Source organism: Mustela nigripes, chromosome 4, assembly GCF_022355385.1.
Source record: "Mustela nigripes isolate SB6536 chromosome 4, MUSNIG.SB6536, whole genome shotgun sequence".
Taxonomy (NCBI): domain Eukaryota; kingdom Metazoa; phylum Chordata; class Mammalia; order Carnivora; family Mustelidae; genus Mustela; species Mustela nigripes.
In genome coordinates, this window is record NC_081560.1 from 160,772,203 (window position 1) to 160,792,442 (window position 20,240).

Sequence of the window (20,240 nt, forward strand, 5' to 3'; positions counted from 1 at the left end):
TACTATTATCATTCATAAGGAAAAAAATAAGGAAAGTTGGACCCTTAATTCCAAGTCCTTCACTATTCATGTTAGAACTGTCTGGAAGTTTCAGACCATGACTATTTAAGTTCATGGAAAAGGAAAATGGTACTTAATTGATTGTTCTTTTTCATGTTTATTTTTCTGATGCAAAAATATTACATGTTAACAATAGCAAATCTGAATATTAGAGATGTGCATACCATAAACGTTGACTCTCCAATAATTTTATCATCTCTCCAGAGACAACTGCCATCAAACTGCTGTTAATTTTTTTCTTCATAATATCTATTATTATTACTATCAATTGTTATTAAAAATAGATGTTTATGCATTTGTTTAGGTGAAAAGAGACTATTCAGCTAATCCCAACCCAGAGCTCCAGAAGACTCCACCACTTGTTATAAAAAAGATCTCTCAATACGCATGTCAGAGAAGAACCACTTTAAACAACTATAACCAAATCTTCACGGTAAGGCGCTTTACAACATCCAGGGCAAATGAAGGGCATGCAGCTTCTTTCCACAGATTTACAAATCCAATAATGAAATCTGAAAAATCTAGGAATGTTTTCCCCACACTCACTTACCCCCTTTGCCTGATCTCTAACTCCTCTTTTTGTCAAAAATGGATCTACTTCTGTCCTAGAAATGGACAAATACATTTGGAAATATATGTATATTTTTTAGAGATTATTTTAAATTACTATTTATTGAGAATTGACACTTTGGGGCACAACAGTTGTCAAACCAAGTATTTGAAAAACCGAATACTGTAATTAGTCTAAAACATAGCGCAAGTTCCAAAGAAACAACAATAATGCATACACAGCCCTTCCTGGGCAGCCAAAGACAGAGACAGCAGATCTGGATTCTCACCTTTCTGATCTTGGGCAAGTCACTTCTTTCTGAGCCATATCCATTTAACTATAAATCAGCTAGATTGTCTCTAAAGCCCCACCCAGCCCTGAAGTATGGCAATTGTGTTTCAAATGACCCTAACACGCCCACAGCTGTTTGTCTCCCAGCCTAGAGAAAGTAGTCAAGTGGTTAAAACATGCAGTTAGTCTATCAAACACAAAATTCTCGTGTCTAGACTTCCAGCTCCACCTGTACAAGGAAGACCAAGGAACGGCAGTACTGGGCGTGAGAGCAGGATACCACACAGCTACAGCTACTGAAATGCAAATGTGCCCTACTAAAGACAACCTGCTCTGGGTCTGTGGCACTCTGATCACACCCCTTCTTTCATTCAATATGCCCATGGTAGGTGAGGACTGTGTTTTAAATACAAGCTAAGAGATGAAAGGGTCCAGTGACCAAGGCAGAATCCTGGCCACAGGCTGGTGTGGAAGTCTCCAGGGAAAGAGGGCAGCTTCTGACTAGTAATGACTAGTAGGATGCAGTGAGCATGAGATTGGGCTTTGCTTAAATCATTCCTGAATACCTAATTGTCTAATGGCAGTGAACGCAAAGTTTCCTTAGGAGGCGCTCTGTTTGGTTTTTTGTTGTTTGTTTGTTTGTTTTTGAGCTGTCTTTTCAATTCAACTCCTTTCATTAAAAGGTAGGGGTGCAAAGATATGTGAGAGCCAATCTCACCCTTCAGGAGGTATTTCGACACTCAAGAAGAGCAAGAGGCATTTGCAGGTGACTGCTAGCGACTCCAGGGGCCGGAAACAGATGGTGGTTTGCTTACCTGGTTTCATTCTTTAGGATGCCTTTGAGGTACTGGCTGAAAACTATGAGTTCAGAGAAAATGAAGTCTTCTGCCTGGCATTTATGAGAGCAGCTTCTGTACTTAAATCCCTGCCATTCACAATCATCAGTATGAAGGACACAGAAGGAATTCCCTGCCTGGAGGACAAAGTGAAGTGTGTCATAGAGGTAAGGGTGAAATGTGATTTGTCCTATTTCCTAATATGTAGGGAAGAGGGGGAAGTAAATGCAGTTAACAGATTTTCCTGTCAACTGTGTAGATGTGGGATGGACAGACGGATAGATGGATGGATAGATAGACAGAGAGATGGACAGACAGACTCCATACTCCAGTATTTTCACAGCTGGGGCCACATGGGGCAAAGCTAGTGGAAACAGAACTTTCCCATACTATCATTGATCACAGTAAAAGACTCAAGTGTCCTAAAAGCTGGACAGCAGGGGATGGTCCGTCTTCAAACACAGGCTGTGGGAAGGACCGCAGTTCCTCTTACAGGATGCTGCCCTCCAGAATGGTGGGAGTGACCAGGCAGTTTACCTGATTCTGCATCTCTCCCTGTGTGTTCCAACAAGAGAGCCAGGAATGGGGGATTATTTACGTAATAATAATGTTTAAGGATTCCCTAGCAAAGCTGGCCATCCACAAGTAAGTTTCAATAAAGTTAAGTGCAAGGTAAAGTATTCAAGGAAAATCATCTCAATTCTATTTAGAGCTAGACGTTCTAAGAGCTTGAATTTGGATTGGTTTTTCAATGGTTCCAAAATTAACCTGCTCAGGTTAATTTTGTCTCAGCTAGTTCATAGCCACTGAAGAGAAAATTATTACAGACATTTAGGCATACTATTGGTGAACATTTTGGTTTGGTTTCTGTGGAATTGGACTCCGATCCTTCTGTGCCTTCATCCCTGACAACTATAAAGGAGTACTCAGAATGAGCTGAGATTTCTAAACTTACAGGAAGTCTCTTTATTTTGTCAAGATTTGCTAGGGAAACATTCTGAGGGAACAGGGATACATTTTCCTGAACAATCAAGCTACTATATCTGGGAGTTTGAGAGCCCTTGACTCTCTGATTTTTTCACCATCACTACTATAAAATATTTTTCCACTGTCCATGCAGGAAATTATTGAAGATGGAGAAAGTTCTGAAGTTAAAGCTGTGTTAAATGATGAACGATATCAGTCCTTCAAAGTAAGTAATTTTAGATGTATTTATTGAAAATGTTTTTTTTTTTAAGATTTTATTTATTTGACAGAGATCACAAGTAGGCAGAGAGGCAGGCAGAGAGAGGAGAAAGCACGCTCCCCGCAGAGCAGAGAGCCCGACGCAGGGCTCGATTCCAGGACCCTGAGATCATACCTGAGCCAAAGGCAGAGGCTTAACCCACTGAGCCACCCAGGCACCCCTTGAAAATGTTTTTTCAGGGCACCTGGGTGGCTCAGTGGGTTAAGGCCTCTGCCTTTGGCTCAGGTCATGATCCCAGGGTCCTAGGATGGAGCCCCACATAAGGCTCTCTGCTCAGCTGGGAGCCAGCTTCCTCCTCTCTCTCTGCCAGCCTCTCTGCCTACTTGGGATCTCTGTCTGTCAAATAAATAAATAAAATCTTAAAAAAAAAAGAAGAAGAAAATGTTTTTTCAGTTAATCCTATTACTTATTCTAAGTGGTTGTATCAGCTTGGGTTACCATGACAAAACGCCACAGGCTGGGTGGATTAAATAACAAATATTACTTTTCTTAGAGTCTGGAGCCTGGAAGCCTGAGAGCGAGTGCCAGCATGGTCAGGTTCAGGTTAGGGCTCTCTTCCTGGCTTGCAGATGGCCACCTTCTCAACGCGCCCTCACAAGACACACATGGAGAGGAAGTCCCGTGGGCCTCTTTTTTGAAAAAAAAAAAAAAAGATTACTTGTTCATTTATTTGAGAGAGACACAGCGATAGAGGGAACACAAGCAGGGGGAGTAGGAGAGAGAGAAGCAGACTTCCTGCTGAACAGGGAGCCCAATGTGGGCCTTGATCCCAGGACCAAGGGATCATGACCTGAGCTGAAGGCAGATGCTTAGCACCCTTGTGGTGCCTCTTCTTATTAAGGCACTAGTCCCCTCATGAGGGCCCTACTGTCATGACCTCATCTAAACCTAATCACCTCCCTAAGGCCTCATCTCCAAATACCACCACCAGGGCATTAGGGCTTCAACTAATGGATGGAGGAGGACACAATCAGTCCATATTGTGGTCTAGGAAGCAGATGCCCAGATAAATACGGATGTATGAGCTTACTGCTATGCTGAGGTACAAATTATCTTCTGGCATCTATCACTCATGGGTACAAATATCATGGGGACACTGGGACCATGGGACAAAACAAATCTGCTGGTAAAGAGCACACCTGTGTCAGAAGCTCCTCACTGCATCCTACTCTCCCTTGAAGCAGGGCCTATTACCCCCCCAGTGTGCCCCATCCTGGAGTTGCAGGTGACAGAGTTTCTGCCCAGCCCTTCGGTTCTGGGGTGAGGCACAGGCCTAAAGGTGCTTGTAGGCGGGAGCCAAAGCTTAGAGTACAGGCAGCTTGGATTCAAGTTTGGTCTATCAGCTGGGCGATGGTCAGGAATGCATACAACCTACATGAGCATCCCTCTTAAAATATGCAGAGCATGAGTGAGTGTAAGGACCCTGGGCCAAGAAGGAGTGCCCAACAGAGGAAGCTGCTGTCACTCATGGACTGCACAGGCAAGCAACCATCAGAGTACACAGAAGCCTGGGCAGAAGCCATGCCCCGCCTCCTCACTTCTGTTCCCTTTCATAACACGTGTCAGGAGAGGACCCTCCTGAAACTTAAAGCTCTGTCCAAAGTTACCATCACCCACCTGCTTGTCATATTCAGGAGAAACTGGGTCAGAAATTTCCTTATGTGTTTTCCTAATCCCTTGACCTTGAAAAGTGTTGCTTCATTGTCATAGTGATCACTTCAAAAACTAAAGGCATGCCTTTCCCTCTGTTTCAGCTCTTTACTTCTGTATTTGGAGTGGGACTGAAGACTTCCGAGAAATGGTTCAGAATGGGTTACAGAACTCTGAATAAAATAAAGCTGGACAAAACCCTGAAATTCACACCAATGCAGAAAGCAGGTAAACTGTCCTGCCTACAGATCTCCTGCTGTGGTCAGGGGCTCATCAGGTGGTGGTAGAGCTAAGTCAGCTGAACTTCAACTCCAATGCTGGTACCTGGGTCACTTGTTTGCTCTCTTTTTTTTGTACTTGGTTAAAAGCACAAGCTTTTGGAATCAGACACACCTGGATCCAAATCCTGGCTCCAACACTGGGCGGCTGCATGATCTTGAGCAAGCCTGTTCAAGTTTCTAAGCCTAAGCTACCATGTCTATAAAAGGGGGGTAACATTGCTAGTAAATGGGGAATAAATCAGATCATGCTGGCAAAGCCCTTAGCACCAATCCTGGCACAGGGCAAAGACTCTCCACAAGAGAGCCCGTCATTCCTGCATCCAAGCATCACACGGGGTTGCCCTGTTGATCTGGTTCATACTGAACTGGCTCTAGACGTTTGGTCCTTGCTGTCTCCCTTGGGGGAAAGGTGTGGGAGCAGAGTCAAGGGAAGAAAATGGATATAAAGATTGAGGAGTAAAAAATATTTGAGCAAACCAAGAGTCATTGCTGGCACAAATGTGGATCTGCTTTAGAAACCACAAGACACCAGTAAATAGAAGGGAAAGTGTGCAAATCTAGGCAGATGGTTGATCTAACTGCTCAGGACCTACCAGTTTGAGAAGACAAGACTATGGTGAGACAGCTGAAGGCTGGCAGGACTTCCTACAGGTTGAAGGTGGTGGCTTGGGTGTTTCCATCTATGGAGGGCTGTGGTACACTTTTTTAAATGAAGAAATGCAAAGGCCCAAAAAGATGTACGTGTTTTAAACATTTACTTTCAACATGTAATACAAATACGATATAACTGCAATCAGAGAGAGCAAGCCACATCCAGCAGCATTGAGTACAGCCATCCTGTAGTATATTACATCCCTGGTACTTATTTCTCTTGTAACTGGAAGTTCATACTTTTTTGACCACCTTCTTGCAATTCCTCCACCACTCACCCTCATCTCCGATAACCACAAATCTGATTTCTCTTCTACAAGTTTTTGGTTTTAGATTTCACATTTAAGTGAGATTATAGAATATTTGTCTTTCTCTTGACTTATTTCACTTAACATTATGTCCTCAAGATACATCCATGTAGTTGCAAATGGCAGGATATCCTCACCTCCATGGTTGAATAATATTCATACAAACATACACCCGCACAACTCCTTTATCCATCTACTGTTGGATATTTAGGTTGTTTCCTAAGACAGCAGTCTTAGCTATTGTGAATAACACTGCTGTGAACATGGCCTGCGCAAATCCCTTTGACATAGCATTTTCATTTCCTTCAGATGTATTCCTAGAAGCAGGACTGCTGGATCACATACTCATTCTATTTTTAATTTTTGGAGGAAGCTCCCTCCATGGGCCTGTGGGACTAACCAAATCATTATCACAACTGTGTCTGAACTTCCATCCACCACTTTCCAATTCTGAATCTTCCCCTCCTAAATCTATATGCATTATCTTTCAAGATTCATAGGACACAGTTTATTGGTCAAGAAGGCTGGTTCTTCAGTAAGAAGTCCTACAGCTTGCTTTCCAGGTGGATATGAAATATAGGCTCTTTCTCCGTCAGGCAATTTTAAGTCTCTTTCTTACAAGTCAGAAAGCAGAGTCATCATTACCATGAAAAATTCACAACCAAGAGTATAGAGAACACACTCGTCTCTGGGGAAAGAGTTTGGTGATGCCTGTGGTCATGTTTGCGCTATCTGGGGGCAGAATCCCCTCCCACAGAGGGCTGGTCATGTCATGTGTCACTCTCTCCATTGACCTGTTCAATGGCCCCTCAGGATTCCTCTATTATGAAGATCTTGTCAGCTGTGTGACCAGGGCAGAAGCAGAGGCAGTTGGCATGCTGGTTAAAGAGGCCGTCTGGGCATTTCTGCCTGAAGCCTTCGTCACCATGACAGGAGGATTCCGGAGGTAGATAATGAGAGCTCCTTTTGCCTCTCCTGCTCTAACACCTTCAGTGGCTCCCTATATTCAGAAGTTCAGGCTTCTGAGCATGGCACAAAGGCCTTTGGTGATCTGGTACCAGCCTGTCTCTGTGGTCTCATCTTTTGTACCTCACGTTCCCACCCCAGCAACCCCAAATGCCTTGTCTTTGCAAACACAGAGCTGTTTCATGCCTCTATGACTCGCTCGTCGGTCCCTTCTGCTTGGACTAGCTTTCCTCAAATTGTCACCTGGCTGACTTCTCATCTTTTAAGACTCAATTGAGGTACCACCCCCTCCTCCAGGCTCGACCCGACAGACTACCTCAGGGCTACCTGCCAAGTAACTTGTTTGTATACATCCTTTCCCTCACTTAGTTTGTAGATGTTAGTGCTCTGTGAGAACCAGGAGCCTGGCATAAAGCAGGTACTCAAGAAATACTGGCCAAATCAATGAGTAGAATGAACAAATTCTTCACAAAAACGTGTGCCTCGTTGGATGTTGAGGCCTCCTTCCTGAAAGAGATTCCTTGCCTCCCACCCCGCCACTCCTCCAGCTCTCCCTGTGGCCCTCTTACCTGCTTGCTTTTGGCCATCCTGGCAAGCCAAGTCTGAAGTGAGGGAGCAAGTGGGAGAGGAAGATCAAATCTAAGAAAATGCCTTCAGTCAATGTCCTAATTCTGAGAGCCCTCTCTTGTATCATAGTTCTTGGTTTGCTCGTCGCCATTCTTGTCTCTATATGGACGTGGGGGTGAGTGCAGAAGAAATCATTTCCTTTGCTATTTTTTACCCACACATATGTCATCCCGTACGCACTATGTGGGATTTTTTTTCTGTCATAAAGTTATTCTACGAAGAGTAGAATTGTACAACAAGGATATTTTTTAAAAATTTATCATGAGCATTTTGTGGTGCTCCAACCTTGAGCACAGGACACAAAAACAAAGGTGACTTTGTTTGGGAGCTAAAATTCGGAGCTAAAAACTAATTCATTTCCATTTTATACTTTTTTTTTGTTCAGAGGTAAGAAGATTGGGCATGATGTAGATTTTTTAATTACCAGCCCCGGGTCAACAGATGAAGACGAGGAACAACTTTTACCGAAAGTGATAAACTTATGGGAAAGGAAGGTAAGAAGAAGGATCAAAAGTGGATGTTTGGACACTCAAGCAGTCCATTAACACAACTGAATTTTGCATACTGTTTACCTCATAATTTTGTAATGACTATCTGATTGTCAATGATTTGCAACAGCTTACACAATAGCATGACACCCGATGAGACTTATCTGCCTGGGGTCCTAGAGTCCATGTTGTGAATATCAATCTTGCATATACACACTTGCCTTGTTTCCAACGGGGCCAAGGGTGTGAATGTCTCTGTATTGGACGTTCAGGAGCATTACATCTCTGAAACAAATGGAGAGCAGGTACAGACCTGGGAGGTATGAGATGGCCAGCCCAGTTTAGGCATCGGGCAGGACTGCTGGGATTGGGATAGAAGCAGCCAGGAGGTGTCGCTGGTGCCTGGAACTCTCTTCTGTTCAACAACTACCTTGACTTTGTCCTGAGATGGGAAAAAAGAAACTCATGAAAAGATGAGCTCAGAAGCACCAACCCACTGAGGAGATGAGACTTCTCCTAGGCTACCTATTGCCCAGCAGAGGAGGTGAAGGATGGGCAGCAGGGAGAGCCTCCTGGGCCCTGACTGGTGCCCCACTCCAGTGAGAACTCTACTTTCCAAAGAGACCAGAGGGCTCCACCCCAGGGACCTACAGGACTGGTGGGCTGACAAACCTAGGGCTGGTGTTTTTCTGGCCCAGCTGCATCCTTCCTGAGCAAGCTGGCCCCTGCTGGGTGTGGGCCATGCTCCCTGATATGGCAGAAAGAGAGAAACCTCAGATCAAGTGAAAATAAGAGCCAGAAACACAACACCCTGGAACTAGTAGCACAAGAAGGGAGGACCCAACGTAGGAACCAGATCCCCAGCCCCCTCTGTCCTTCTCAGAAGAGTGGATCCAGGGACCCTGAGAGTGATCCTCCTGGGCCAAACCAGGAGAAGGCAGCATGAGAAGAGTCAGCCCCACCTACACGGGCCCCTCTGCTCTACTTGAGCAGGAAAGGTGGGACTTTCTCATAGATAGTACACTAAGTACACTGCATAGACAGTGCACTAAGGCCCTGGGTGGGGACTGCAAGGCCAGCATTCCCTGTGAGGACCTATTCAGCCTTGGTTTTTATTTACTTATTTATTTATTTATTTATTTATAAATAAATAAGATTTTATTTATTTATTTGACAGAGATCACAAGCAGGCAGAGAGGCAGGCACAGAGAGAGGGGGAAGCATCACGACCTGAGCTTAAGGCAGAGGCTTTAACCCACTGAGTCGCCCAGGTGCCCCTCAGCCTCGGTTTTTAGACACACCACGCTCCCCATGCCCTGAGGCTGTCCCGGACTAAGACAAGGATGGAGGAATGGGGACATGGGGACAAGACGCCTTCCCTCCTCTTGCCTTTCCTCCGTTTGAGGCAGTCATAGGTCTGCCCTCCAAGCAAAGAGATGGGCCAGCGGGTGGAGGCCAACATTAAGCCTGTGGGTTTTATTTAGGACGTTCAAAGTTTACCGGCTGCATGACCTGGGGCGCTTTGCTCAACCCTTCCTCATCGACGAAACAGGGATATCAAGGCTCTGCCATTTCATTCACGGGGAGGATTAACGGAGAATCCGATAAAGCACCCGACACAGTGACTAGTAAGGGCGAACGCCTGCTAAACACAGGCTGTCAGCGGGATCACGCCTGCGCAATTGTCCCCTGCGCTCTGCTGAGAGCCAGGCCCGGCGCCAGGTGAGGGGACCCGGAAGTGAGTGGGCGCGGCTGCTCTTCCCTCGCGGACAAACAGGCCTCCGGAAGCCGACACTGAGGGCCAGCTGGGTGTCCCAGGTCTGCCCGCATCCTCACAGCCTGGGACCTGTCCCTCCCACCCTGACTGGGAACTCTGCGTGCGTAACTTCCATCTCAACCTCGCTCCTCACGCCACAGACGTTCTTACCCCAACTCGCATTTTCCAGATTATCCGGGTGATCGCCCACGCAGGCCTACGCATGCGCATACTCACACAGCACGCACGCGTTACGTTACATCACGTCACGTTACATTACGCGTTACGTTCCTTGACTGTGAAGAACAGCCTGGCAGGGCTGGTCAGCTGACTCTGAATGCGAGCCTTCTAGAAGAGCCCTGGGTCAGTGCCCGGAGAGGGAGGAAAAGGAGCTTGGAGCACTGTTCTGTGGATGGGCGTCCACATGGCCAAGGCTCCTTCAGCCTGAAATCTCCCTGGCCAGCACAGCTCAGCCCAAGGAGGGGAGGACTGCTGGGGGGAGGGGCGGGGGTTGGGCCCTGGTGGGTGGGCCTCTCACTCCTCTGTTGGTCTATCCTCCCCGAAGGCTGAGAGATTGAAAGTATTTACACTCTTTAGGGAAAAGAATATATTCACTCCTGCTGAGAAACAGATTTCTAATAGGGGATGTAGAGTCTTCTGAGAAGGGGGTGCAGGGAATTAGAACACAAGGGCGGATGGATCGTGGCCCTCACATAAGGGGAGGGCCTCACCCTCTGGCCTCTCAACCCTCCCTGCTCTGCTGGCGAACCTGATACTAAACTTGGGGCCACGGGGACTCCCTCTTTGTGAGAAGTGGAACCTTGGGAGCTGAGCGCTCCTCTCCTACGGTACCCCAGGGAGGGAGGGAGGAAGGAACAGGGGAAGGCCTCCCTCTCCTTCTTTGTCAGGAGTCAGTTTCCAGTAGGAAGTAAAGAACATGCTGGTAGGAAATGTTCCCATCGACAGCCAGAGCCCGAAACTTCAAAGGAATTTTCAAAGAAGGAAAGAAGTGGGGCGCCTGGGTGGCTCAGTGGGTTAAAGCCTCTGCCTTCAGCTCAGGTCATGATCCCAGGGTCGTGGGATCGAGCCCCGCATCAGGCTCTCTGCTCAGCGGGGAGCCTGCTTCCCCTCTCTCTCTGTCTGCTTGTGATTTCTGTCTCAAATAAGTAAATAAAATCTTTAAAAAAAAAAAAAAAGGAAGGAAAGAAGTTACCGAAGGGGAAATCGGGGGCAACAAGGAAAGAAACAGTAGAACATAGAGCACGGAGTGAGTGAGTGAGTGAGTGAGTGTGTGTGTGTGTGTGTGTGTTTGACAACGGTGCCCTGCAGCAGACGCAGAAGGGAAGTGCCTAAATAAGCAGACAGCAGCATTGTATTCCAGGCATGCCTTCCCAAATGCCTTGCAAGATTCAAAGCAAACCCTTCCCAAGGATGGCCCATTGTCTAGGACCAGCCAGTGTGGCAGAAGTGCAAACACAGCTTACAATTATTAGAAAGCCAGTTTTGTGGATTTTGGCCGGAGGTGGGTATTTTTGCAAATTTAACTTTAAAGAAAGGCTTGTGAATATTTTAATAGCTCACTCTTCAAAGGTACATGATTCAAATTTACAAGAAAGCCTGCTGTAATGTACTAATTTATGTAAGTTTCATTAAAAAGCAGAATTGTGTTTTCCTCAGCTGGTGATTAGATCACCCTAGGGCAACATTTGCCACCTTCCCCAGAGGGTCTCCCGGACATCAGTGCTTCCCTCTCAGTCCCCTCCAAACGCTGTATTCTTCCTAATAGGGTTCCTGGGGGAGCCACTGAAGGACTAGAGTTCCCTCTTTTGAGGTCAGAAAAAGGATCCCCTTCAACGTTTGGCTGAACCGAAACAATGTCTCTTGGAGGGCTGCAGAAGAAATGCAAAGCATTCCTTATAACAAAATGAACGGAACCAGTAGTGCTCAAACTGTGGTCCCTGGACTAGCAGCACCCTGGGAACGTGTTAGAGATGCAGAGTCTCGCCCTCCCTCCTTCCCTCCAAGGAATGACTCTGGGCACAGGGCCCTACAAACTCTGCTGTGACAAACTTTCCAGATGCTTCTGATGATAAAATTTGAGAACATCTGACCTAAGGACAACAAATCACATACCTTAATAGCTATGATTGAATTCTTTCAAGGTTTTTTGGTTTTTTAGTTGACACTTAGATTTAGCATTTATTACTGCCATCTCCCTGCCTGTCCACCAAGCAGACAAATTGGGGCATCGCTGGGCCCATCTTAGAATCACTTCCTATCTTTCTGACTCAGGAGCAGTAGGTGAAATAACCATCACTAACATTATGCCACTCTCCAAGGCGGACAGAGTGACAGTCTTTGTCCTCAAAGGGATAAGGCAAGTTTCTGAGCACTGACTTGTAATTCAGAAGTAAGGAGAAGGGTTCTCTGGAGCTTTGGCCTAATTGCTAAATTCCTCTGCAGCAGAGAGAGGATAATACACCCAGTTCCTGGCTTCCTCTCCCATTGTGGTCAAGTGGACTCACACACAGCAAGGACAAAACATGGCCACGTTCTGCTCAAATCTGTGAAGCTTCTGTTGAGAGCATTCTTTAAGAGCCCAGTATAAAATGGCAGACCCTGTCCACCGGGGAGTCTCCTAATGTCTTTCTGTTTGTTTTCAGGGATTACTTTTATACTGTGACCTTGTGGAGTCGACATTTGAAAAGTTAAAGTTGCCTAGCAGGAAGGTGGATGCTTTAGATCATTTTCAAAAATGCTTTCTGATTTTAAAATTGCACCATCAGAGAGTGGACAGTGGCAAGTGCAGCCAGCAGGAGGGGAAGACCTGGAAGGCCATCCGCGTGGACCTGGTCATGTGCCCCTACGAGCGCCGTGCCTTTGCCCTGCTGGGCTGGACTGGCTCACGGGTAAGTGCTCTGTGGGTCCAAAAGATATGGGCTGGGTCTACTGGGGCCCAGGAGAAAGACAGCGGCAGTGGAGGCAGGGTAACAGGGAGAAGTGCCCAGAAACCTCCAGATCCGGGCATTCTACCTGCATGCAGTCAAGTGAGACTAATTAATTTAGAACAGTGTGGCCCAGGGCTGGCAGCTGCTCACCTGGGAGCAGGTGAGATATGTAAATCCCCCCCCATCTCCCACCCTGCCCCCACCCCACCATCCCTATCCGATCTCCTGAATCAGAAACTTTGGGGATGGCGCCCAGGAATCTGTGTTTGAAAAAAGCCTTGCACATATTTCATATTTCTGATGTAGCTAGAGTGTGAGGACCGATGCAGAGAAAGCAGCAAGGTGGCTGAGCGTACAGGTTTGGCTTCTCCCAGAGCTGGTCATGAAGCACTGCTCTCCCTCCTACCAGCTGGGGGATTTCTAATGAGTTCCCTGTGTCCTTGAAGACTTGGTTTTTCCATCAGGTCCTAGGGACCTCAACCACCTCTTGCTGAGGGGCTGTAGGAATAGGTGAGATAAAGCTGGCAAAGCCCTCAGTACCACATGGGCCACATGGTCAGTGCTGGCCAAGTGGCAGCTCTCAATCCCACCATGTTATATTCACAACAGTGGTGCCCCTGATTTGATTCTTATCAGCTTGAGCTCCCCCCTCTGATGTAAGCACCCCTCCCTTCTATCAGTGTCCCCGGGTAACTAGCTATGACTTTGGTGACGTGTGCCTTTAGAGGGTTTTGTGTAGATGAATGACATAACACAGATTAATTGTCCTCAACTTTGAGTTAAGTGCCCAGTGCCTTTGCTTGAGTTGCAGTTATTTCAACAGAGGGTCTTGGCCCTAGAATTTCTTACTCTCACCAAAAATATTGGCTGACATTTTTCATTCATGAAAGCTGGAAAAACTGATGGAACAATATATCATAAATGCAGCTTGTTGACCTGAATCTTTGGGAACATAGAGTCTGTTGAGAAAGGGGAGTTCCAAAAGGAAGTCCAAGGTTACACAAGATCAGGCCACTTAGGAATCACTGACAGAAATGGTTTCCTCTTGTCCATTTTGTTTGAAGATGGGTGTAGGGGTGCCTGGGTGGCTCATGGGTTAAAGCCTCTGCCTTCAGCTCAGGTCATGATCCCAGGGTCCTGGGATCAAGCCCTGTGTCGGGCTCTCTGCTCAGCAGGGAGCCTGCTTCCTCCTCTCTCTCTGCCTGCTTCTCTGCCTACTTGTGATCTCCGTCTGTTAAATAAATAAATAAAATCTTAAAAAAGAAAAAAAAAGTTTTGAAGATGGGTGTATTTCCAGCACACTCTAGTCTCTTCTCTCAGAGTCCTTGAAATTACTGCTATTGGTTCTGCAGGTGTTGATAGAACACTAAGCTTTTCGCTGGGCCACTTTAAATGATTTAACCTCTTTAAGCCCCAATTGTGCCATCTCTGTGGTGAGTAACAGTGGTGCCCACCTCCAATGTCACCATTTGGGTTAAAAGAGAGGCTGCATGGGTTTAAATGTGGCATGTGCCCAGCGTATGGTAGCTACTCATGTTTTTATCTTTATGCCCTATTTATGCAGTCACTAAACATAGTGTGTTTTGTCTCCAAGTTGATACCTGTTGGTGGGCAACCAGAATTAGTTCTAGTCTAAAATTCTTTAGGTGAGAAATTCATTTTCACCTTTTTACCCAGAGGTTTCAGAGCCTAGGAATTATTCTCCACACATTTCATCTATTAATCTCACCTTAATTTGGGGCCTCTAACTGTGAATGGTGCCCTTGAGAGTTTTGCAGTACACAACCTGCACAGCTATATGCAGCAGCTCTGGATCCATCTCTGAAGTCTGTTGTGACCAATGACACAGCAAGCCTGATACCATTACCCCTGCTCAATGTTCAGCCTTTCTTTATCTGAAACACAAGACATTGTCCTTGCCATGCCTGTTTCACAGGGTCATTGTGAGAAACTAAAGAGACTTTAAAGCAAAAGGCAGAACTGTCTCAGGTAAAGTGCCTGAGCTTTGGGATGCAGGAGTCTAGGTCCTAGCTCTATCATTGGTTGTGTGGTAAATGACTTAAGCTCTCTAGGCCTCCTTTCTTCATCTGAAAAACAGGCTAATAACAACTCTAGCCTTACAGGATTGTAATGAGCATTTAACGAGACAATGCCCTCTTCTCAGCACAGTTCTGAGTCCAACTGTGTACTTGAAACTGTTCCCTTTGAGGTACTTAAAGAGTCTTTCAGACTCTTGTAGAAGTTATTAAGTATTAACAGCAAAAGAGCACATCAGAAAATTAATATAAAGCAAGAATTCAGGCCAGTGTCTGGCATAAGGTAAACTCTTCAGAAATATTAAGAAGGATATCATTGCCTGGTTTATAGCCATGGCCGTCCTGACTGGTCCTCGCCCAGTACAGCTAAGTGATCCTGTTATAAATCAGATCAGGTTACTCCCCTGTCCAAAACCTTGCAGAGACTCCCCATTTAATTCAGAGTAAACGTGGAAGGTCCTATAGTGACTCGTAAGACCCTGCAGGATCCTCTCACCCTCTTAATGCCTCTGAACTCCTCTTCTACTGCTCTCAGGGGCCAGGCTTACTTCTCGCTAAGGCTGTGTTCTAGCTGTTTGTCTGTCTGGAAAGCTCTCCCCCCCAGAGTCTACTTGGCTAATTCCTTTACGTTTTTCAATTGCTTGCTCAAAACCCCACCTTCTCAGTGAAGCCTGCCCTGTACACAGCACTTACCTTTCAGCATATCCTATAATTTATTTATTCCGTTCTTGTGTCTTTTCTGTGTCCTCTGCTCAAATCCAAGCTCCACCAGGGTAGATGTGTTATGGTCTAAGCACAGAGAGCATACCTGGCACATAGCAGATGCTCACTAAATATGTGTTCAGTAAATATTTTTATTCTCCAAATAAAAGACATTATCATTTCTTACAGCCTATGGGGAAATGTTCTGAGGTTTTAGCAGAGGAGTCCAGGAATACAACTGTCAGCACACATAACTGGGGAGCTGAGGACAGTCTCTCACTGTCCTCATTACCCCCATCCTCCCCAACCTTTCCCAACACATTGTGAGCAGCCATTGCTCTAAATCCTGGGGGCGGCAGCGGGGGTGGGGCCATGAAGATAGTGTCCCAGGGCTGGGAGGAAGCTCAGTGCCAAACAACACCGTCATATTTTCACAGACCAGCAGCTGCTACATCCAGAATCTGCTTCACCCTGTTTGTCCACAACCCTGGCTCCCCCTGTGGCACATTATCAAAGACTTCTGTTTTGAAAGTCTGTTTTCTTACACATGGGGTGGTGATGGGGAAGGTCCCCACAGCAGCCAGCTTTCCTAAAGTAGGAGATGGCTCCTCCCACTAGAGGGCGCCATTATTCCACGCTTTCCTCCTCTCACGGGGAGGATCAACATTTCTAGATCTGTGCTGCTCTCAGGTAAAACAACATGAATGGCAACTGTCCTCTATCTCAGGTTTCAGCTTTCACTCCCTGCAGCCTTAGAGCCCACCCTTGACCATAGGACATGCTATTCTGGGACAAGTGGCTCAAACCATCAGTTTTACAGAATCTCATCTGAGAAACTGAGTGAGAGGGAACCTTCCTTCATCCTCCTGTTCAACAAATCAAGATCAGAGAAGCTGGGTGACTTGCCAAAAGATGCACAGCCAAATAGGGACAGAATCCAGGATGTAATTTGGGTCTCCTGACTCCTCATCCTCTCTGACAATAGTGATATTCCAAAAACAAACCAAAACCAAAACTACTATTCATCCAGCATTTACTTGGGGCCAGCTATTATCCTGGAGACAACCCTCCCAACATTTATTTATTCATTTGACAAACATTTGCTGTACATCTTCTATGTGCCAGGCACTATTAGAGAAGAGAATATGGTTATGAACAAGCCAGGCTCCTATTTTCAGGGAGCTTACATTCTGGTGTGGAGGGACAATCGCAGAGCTCTGTCATCACAGAACCTTGCCCTCAGGGAGAAAATTGCTTTGAGAATGTTTAGTGGAGATAAATAGATATCTCACTGTAGAGAGTTAGATATCTCTAAACACGTAATATCAAAGACATTCTAGGCTCGATAGTCATTTATTTTAATTTTATCTCATCCAGCAGTTTGAGAGAGACCTCCGACGCTATGCCACGCATGAGCGCAAGATGATCCTGGATAACCATGCATTATATGACAAGACAAAGGTAGAGTTGTCTACCCAAGATGGGCTTCTTTGATCATCATCCCAATGGTTAGCTCTCTGAGCACTTTTTGTGAACTGATTTTAGTGTCCGGGTTCAATTTCCTTTGCCCTGAGTGTCCTGTTCTACCAGATCACAGTTGAGGACAGCTAGAAGAATCCTGATGGGAGCAAGCTCCCCACCTGGCCTGTAATGTACCTCAAGGGCTTTGGGCTCAAAGATGATGAGCTTGTTGGGCCCTGAGAACCAGTTCAGCAGTGAACATTAGCTGAGTTTGGTATATCTTTGTATCTTTAGTGAATAATTCCAAAGGAAACCAAGGATTCACCCAAATCATAAATACCACTCAAGTACCCCTTAAGTGCAATGAGCAGTAGCATTTTAAGTTATCATGTAGGTCATTAATGAGAGCACTGCAAGAGAGAGAGCAACAGAGCTGCCCTGAGATGTAGACAAGCAGTCAGCTGGGCTCACTCACCAGTTATGGAACTCACTCGGTATGCTAGATGTACACTGGTCATGATCCAAATTCATGCCTCAGCAAAATGATAAATTACTCTATGAATTATGAAGAGTTAAATATTCATCTGTTAAATCTGCATGCCAAAGTCTACTGTTTTTACAGTGGTCAGGGACACTAAACTAAGCTCAGAGGGGAATAAGACACAAAATAACTAAAAGTAATGATCTTGACACTCTAGGAGCTTACAGTCTAGCTGAGCTGTATTATTTAGAAGCTATCTCAATTAAAAGTCAAAAACCCACTCTAAGATGGCATAGCAAAAAAAGGGTCTTGGCTTATAATTGCAGCATCTGGGGGCAATACTGACTTCAGGTTGGCTGCATCCAGCTGCTAATGCAGGTTTCCCTCAGTGTTGGTTTCCTTCTCAGGCATGGTCTTCCCACGATTCCCATCCTTCCAGCTTGACAGAGAAGAACCTCTTTCCTAATAGTTCTGGCAAGAGTCCTAGTTGATATTCACTGGCCAGGCCTAGGCTGTGTGCCCAACCTTGAACCCTTTACTGTGTGGCTCTGATTGGTCAGGCTTGGATCACGCTGAGATGGAATTAGCTCCACACCTGGTCCTCGTGGACCAAGAGCAGGGAGTGGTGGTTTTCCAAAGAAAAGTCAAAGTGAATGCTGTCAGATGAGAGGACTGTAGATTGGCAGGAAAGCCTCACCTGTCAAGCATGTGAGTGGAGGCACATTCACATAACACAATTTAAGAATACTTACAAATGAACACATTCTAAATAGTCTAATATAACGGAGTATATCTTGCATGCCCTACGCTGTGCTATAGGCAAGAAGGAATGACAGAGAAGTGGTGCTTGGTCTAAAAGAGATCATGGGCTGGAAGCCTGGTGGGGTTTGGGGTGGGGCAGGTGAGGAAGGCCAGAGGGAGAACCCAACATATACAGGTATCTTATAATTGCTTCTTGCTTATCCTCATTACCTGGAACAGGAGTGCCTCATTTTGGCTGCACATGAGAATTACCCAGAGCCTTTAAATAGACTGGTCATAGGACCTCTTCTGAGATTCTCATTTCATTGGACCGGGGTGTAGCTCAGGCTTCAGTGTTTTTTTAGAAGTCTCATCAGGTGGTTCTAATGAACAACTGTAGTTAAGAACTACAGATCCATAGAAAAAATACCAACTGCTTGTAACTAAATATGTAAAGTTGTCAAAAATTTACCTTAATCTGTGAAATACCATATTTTGGGGTTAGAAAATATAAAAATTACAGAAGTTAGTTAAGATCTAAAGAAAAGAAGCCAGTTAGATGACTTTTTATAGTCAGAAGCAGGGAATTATGTTTTGGTAACAATTTATTCTGCCAAGACAATTTACAAGTAAAACTCACTATGTCAGCATCAAGATGTTTAAAAATATCTAAATGCACATATTTCTTTTTATACTTTCAGAAAATATTTCTCAAAGCAGAAAGTGAAGAAGAAATTTTTGCACATCTGGGATTGGATTACATTGAACCATGGGAAAGAAATGCCTAGAAAAAGTTGTCAACTTTTTTTCAGCCTTTTTTTTTTTTTTTTTTTTTTTAGGTTAAGTAGATTATGCTTCATATTATAGTAAAGATGCCTTAGAAAAATATGAGATTCTTTAAGCCTTATTGAAATACAGATTGCCTTTAGAAATAGTTTTGAAAACATGATAAGGCAGCACCTGGCAATGGGTTATGCTCTAGTAGGCCATTTGTATGACTGGGGCTTAGAATTCACAGTGCATTTTTCCATAGAAATGATATTGAAATGGGTGGCTTATTTCCAGAGAAGCTCATCAAAGCCCACTTTTCCCACAGGGTAGCTGAGATACTGTATATTTGGAATAAAAACAGAAGGAAACAAGAGATGGTGGAGTCTTCTTTTTCACTCAAATACCATAAAATATTCTAAACAAAAATGTAACAAAATGAAAGAATGAAGAGTTGAAGATTTATCTTGAGGAGAGAAACAGTTTTAATGAGAAGATCAGAGATTCCAGAAGGGGTTCTAGGTCCCTTCTGGAGCCTTTGGAGGATGGGGTCTTAACTCCAGACTCACTGCGCTCAGGTCAAAGTCTACTCCTCTGATCACAGTGGAGCTGTGCTCTAGGTGTCCTAGTACAAGGCCACACACAGGATGTATTCCCACTGCTTTCACTCAGAAGTACAGTTTCCTAAATGCCAAAGGAATATCTTCCCTGTTTTCTGTCTCTGAGTCTCTCTCTGGATCTTAGTGGCCTTTTCTCTCTCAGGGAGATGCTCTTTCTTGATCTTTTCATCTTAGGACACCCAGGGTAAGGGAAGCAGCTTTGAAAGCACATGTTGGTAGGTGGCAGTAATTCATCGGGTTTGTGTACTTAATTATTTGAAGAAGAGGGGACATGTTCATGAGCAATCAGAGGCCCTGAGTAAGAAGGAAGTGCCTCCACAGCACATCAAAGTGGAGTTGGTGGATGGATCCTGAGACACTATGGACCCAAGTTCTTCCATTAGGAGACCCTGCTTGTTCACCAGGACTCCTGGAAGCCATGGTGAAGGCCTGACCTGAGCCAGCTACAGCTGTCCACAGACTTTCCTCAGATGGCAAGCAAATTACTACTTAGCCCACCCTTCTGATTCTGTGTTCATTCACTCATGAGTCTTCTTGCTCTCTTTTCCTGGAGAGTGCAGTGGAGGCCTTTCTCTCCACTCCCACAAGTAGATATAGCCTTCATTTCTAATAATCTCTTGGAACAACACTTGCTTTCACTCCACCTTGTTTTCCCTCAAAACACACACACACACACACACACACACACACACACACACACACACAGAGTCTGTTGTAGAATCACCTTCCTTAAGTACTGTCTGATCACAGACTCAAATGGGAGCAATGAATCG

The 20,240-nt window shown here is 45.3% G+C and overlaps 1 protein-coding gene across 1 annotated transcript in view; it reads left to right on the forward strand.

The window, feature by feature from the left end:
• Positions 1 to 20,195, forward strand: part of DNTT (DNA nucleotidylexotransferase) — a 32,013-nt gene extending 11,818 nt beyond the window's left edge. The window contains exons 3-11 of the mRNA XM_059397701.1: positions 365 to 493; positions 1,734 to 1,904; positions 2,858 to 2,929; positions 4,738 to 4,861; positions 6,687 to 6,819; positions 7,852 to 7,960; positions 12,374 to 12,619; positions 16,774 to 16,857; positions 18,781 to 20,195. Of these exons, the coding sequence (XP_059253684.1) occupies positions 365 to 493; positions 1,734 to 1,904; positions 2,858 to 2,929; positions 4,738 to 4,861; positions 6,687 to 6,819; positions 7,852 to 7,960; positions 12,374 to 12,619; positions 16,774 to 16,857; positions 18,781 to 18,867 (1,155 nt within the window). The 3' untranslated portion in view covers positions 18,868 to 20,195. The remainder of the gene's footprint in view (positions 1 to 364; positions 494 to 1,733; positions 1,905 to 2,857; positions 2,930 to 4,737; positions 4,862 to 6,686; positions 6,820 to 7,851; positions 7,961 to 12,373; positions 12,620 to 16,773; positions 16,858 to 18,780) is intronic.
• The last annotated feature ends 45 nt before the right edge of the window (positions 20,196 to 20,240 follow it).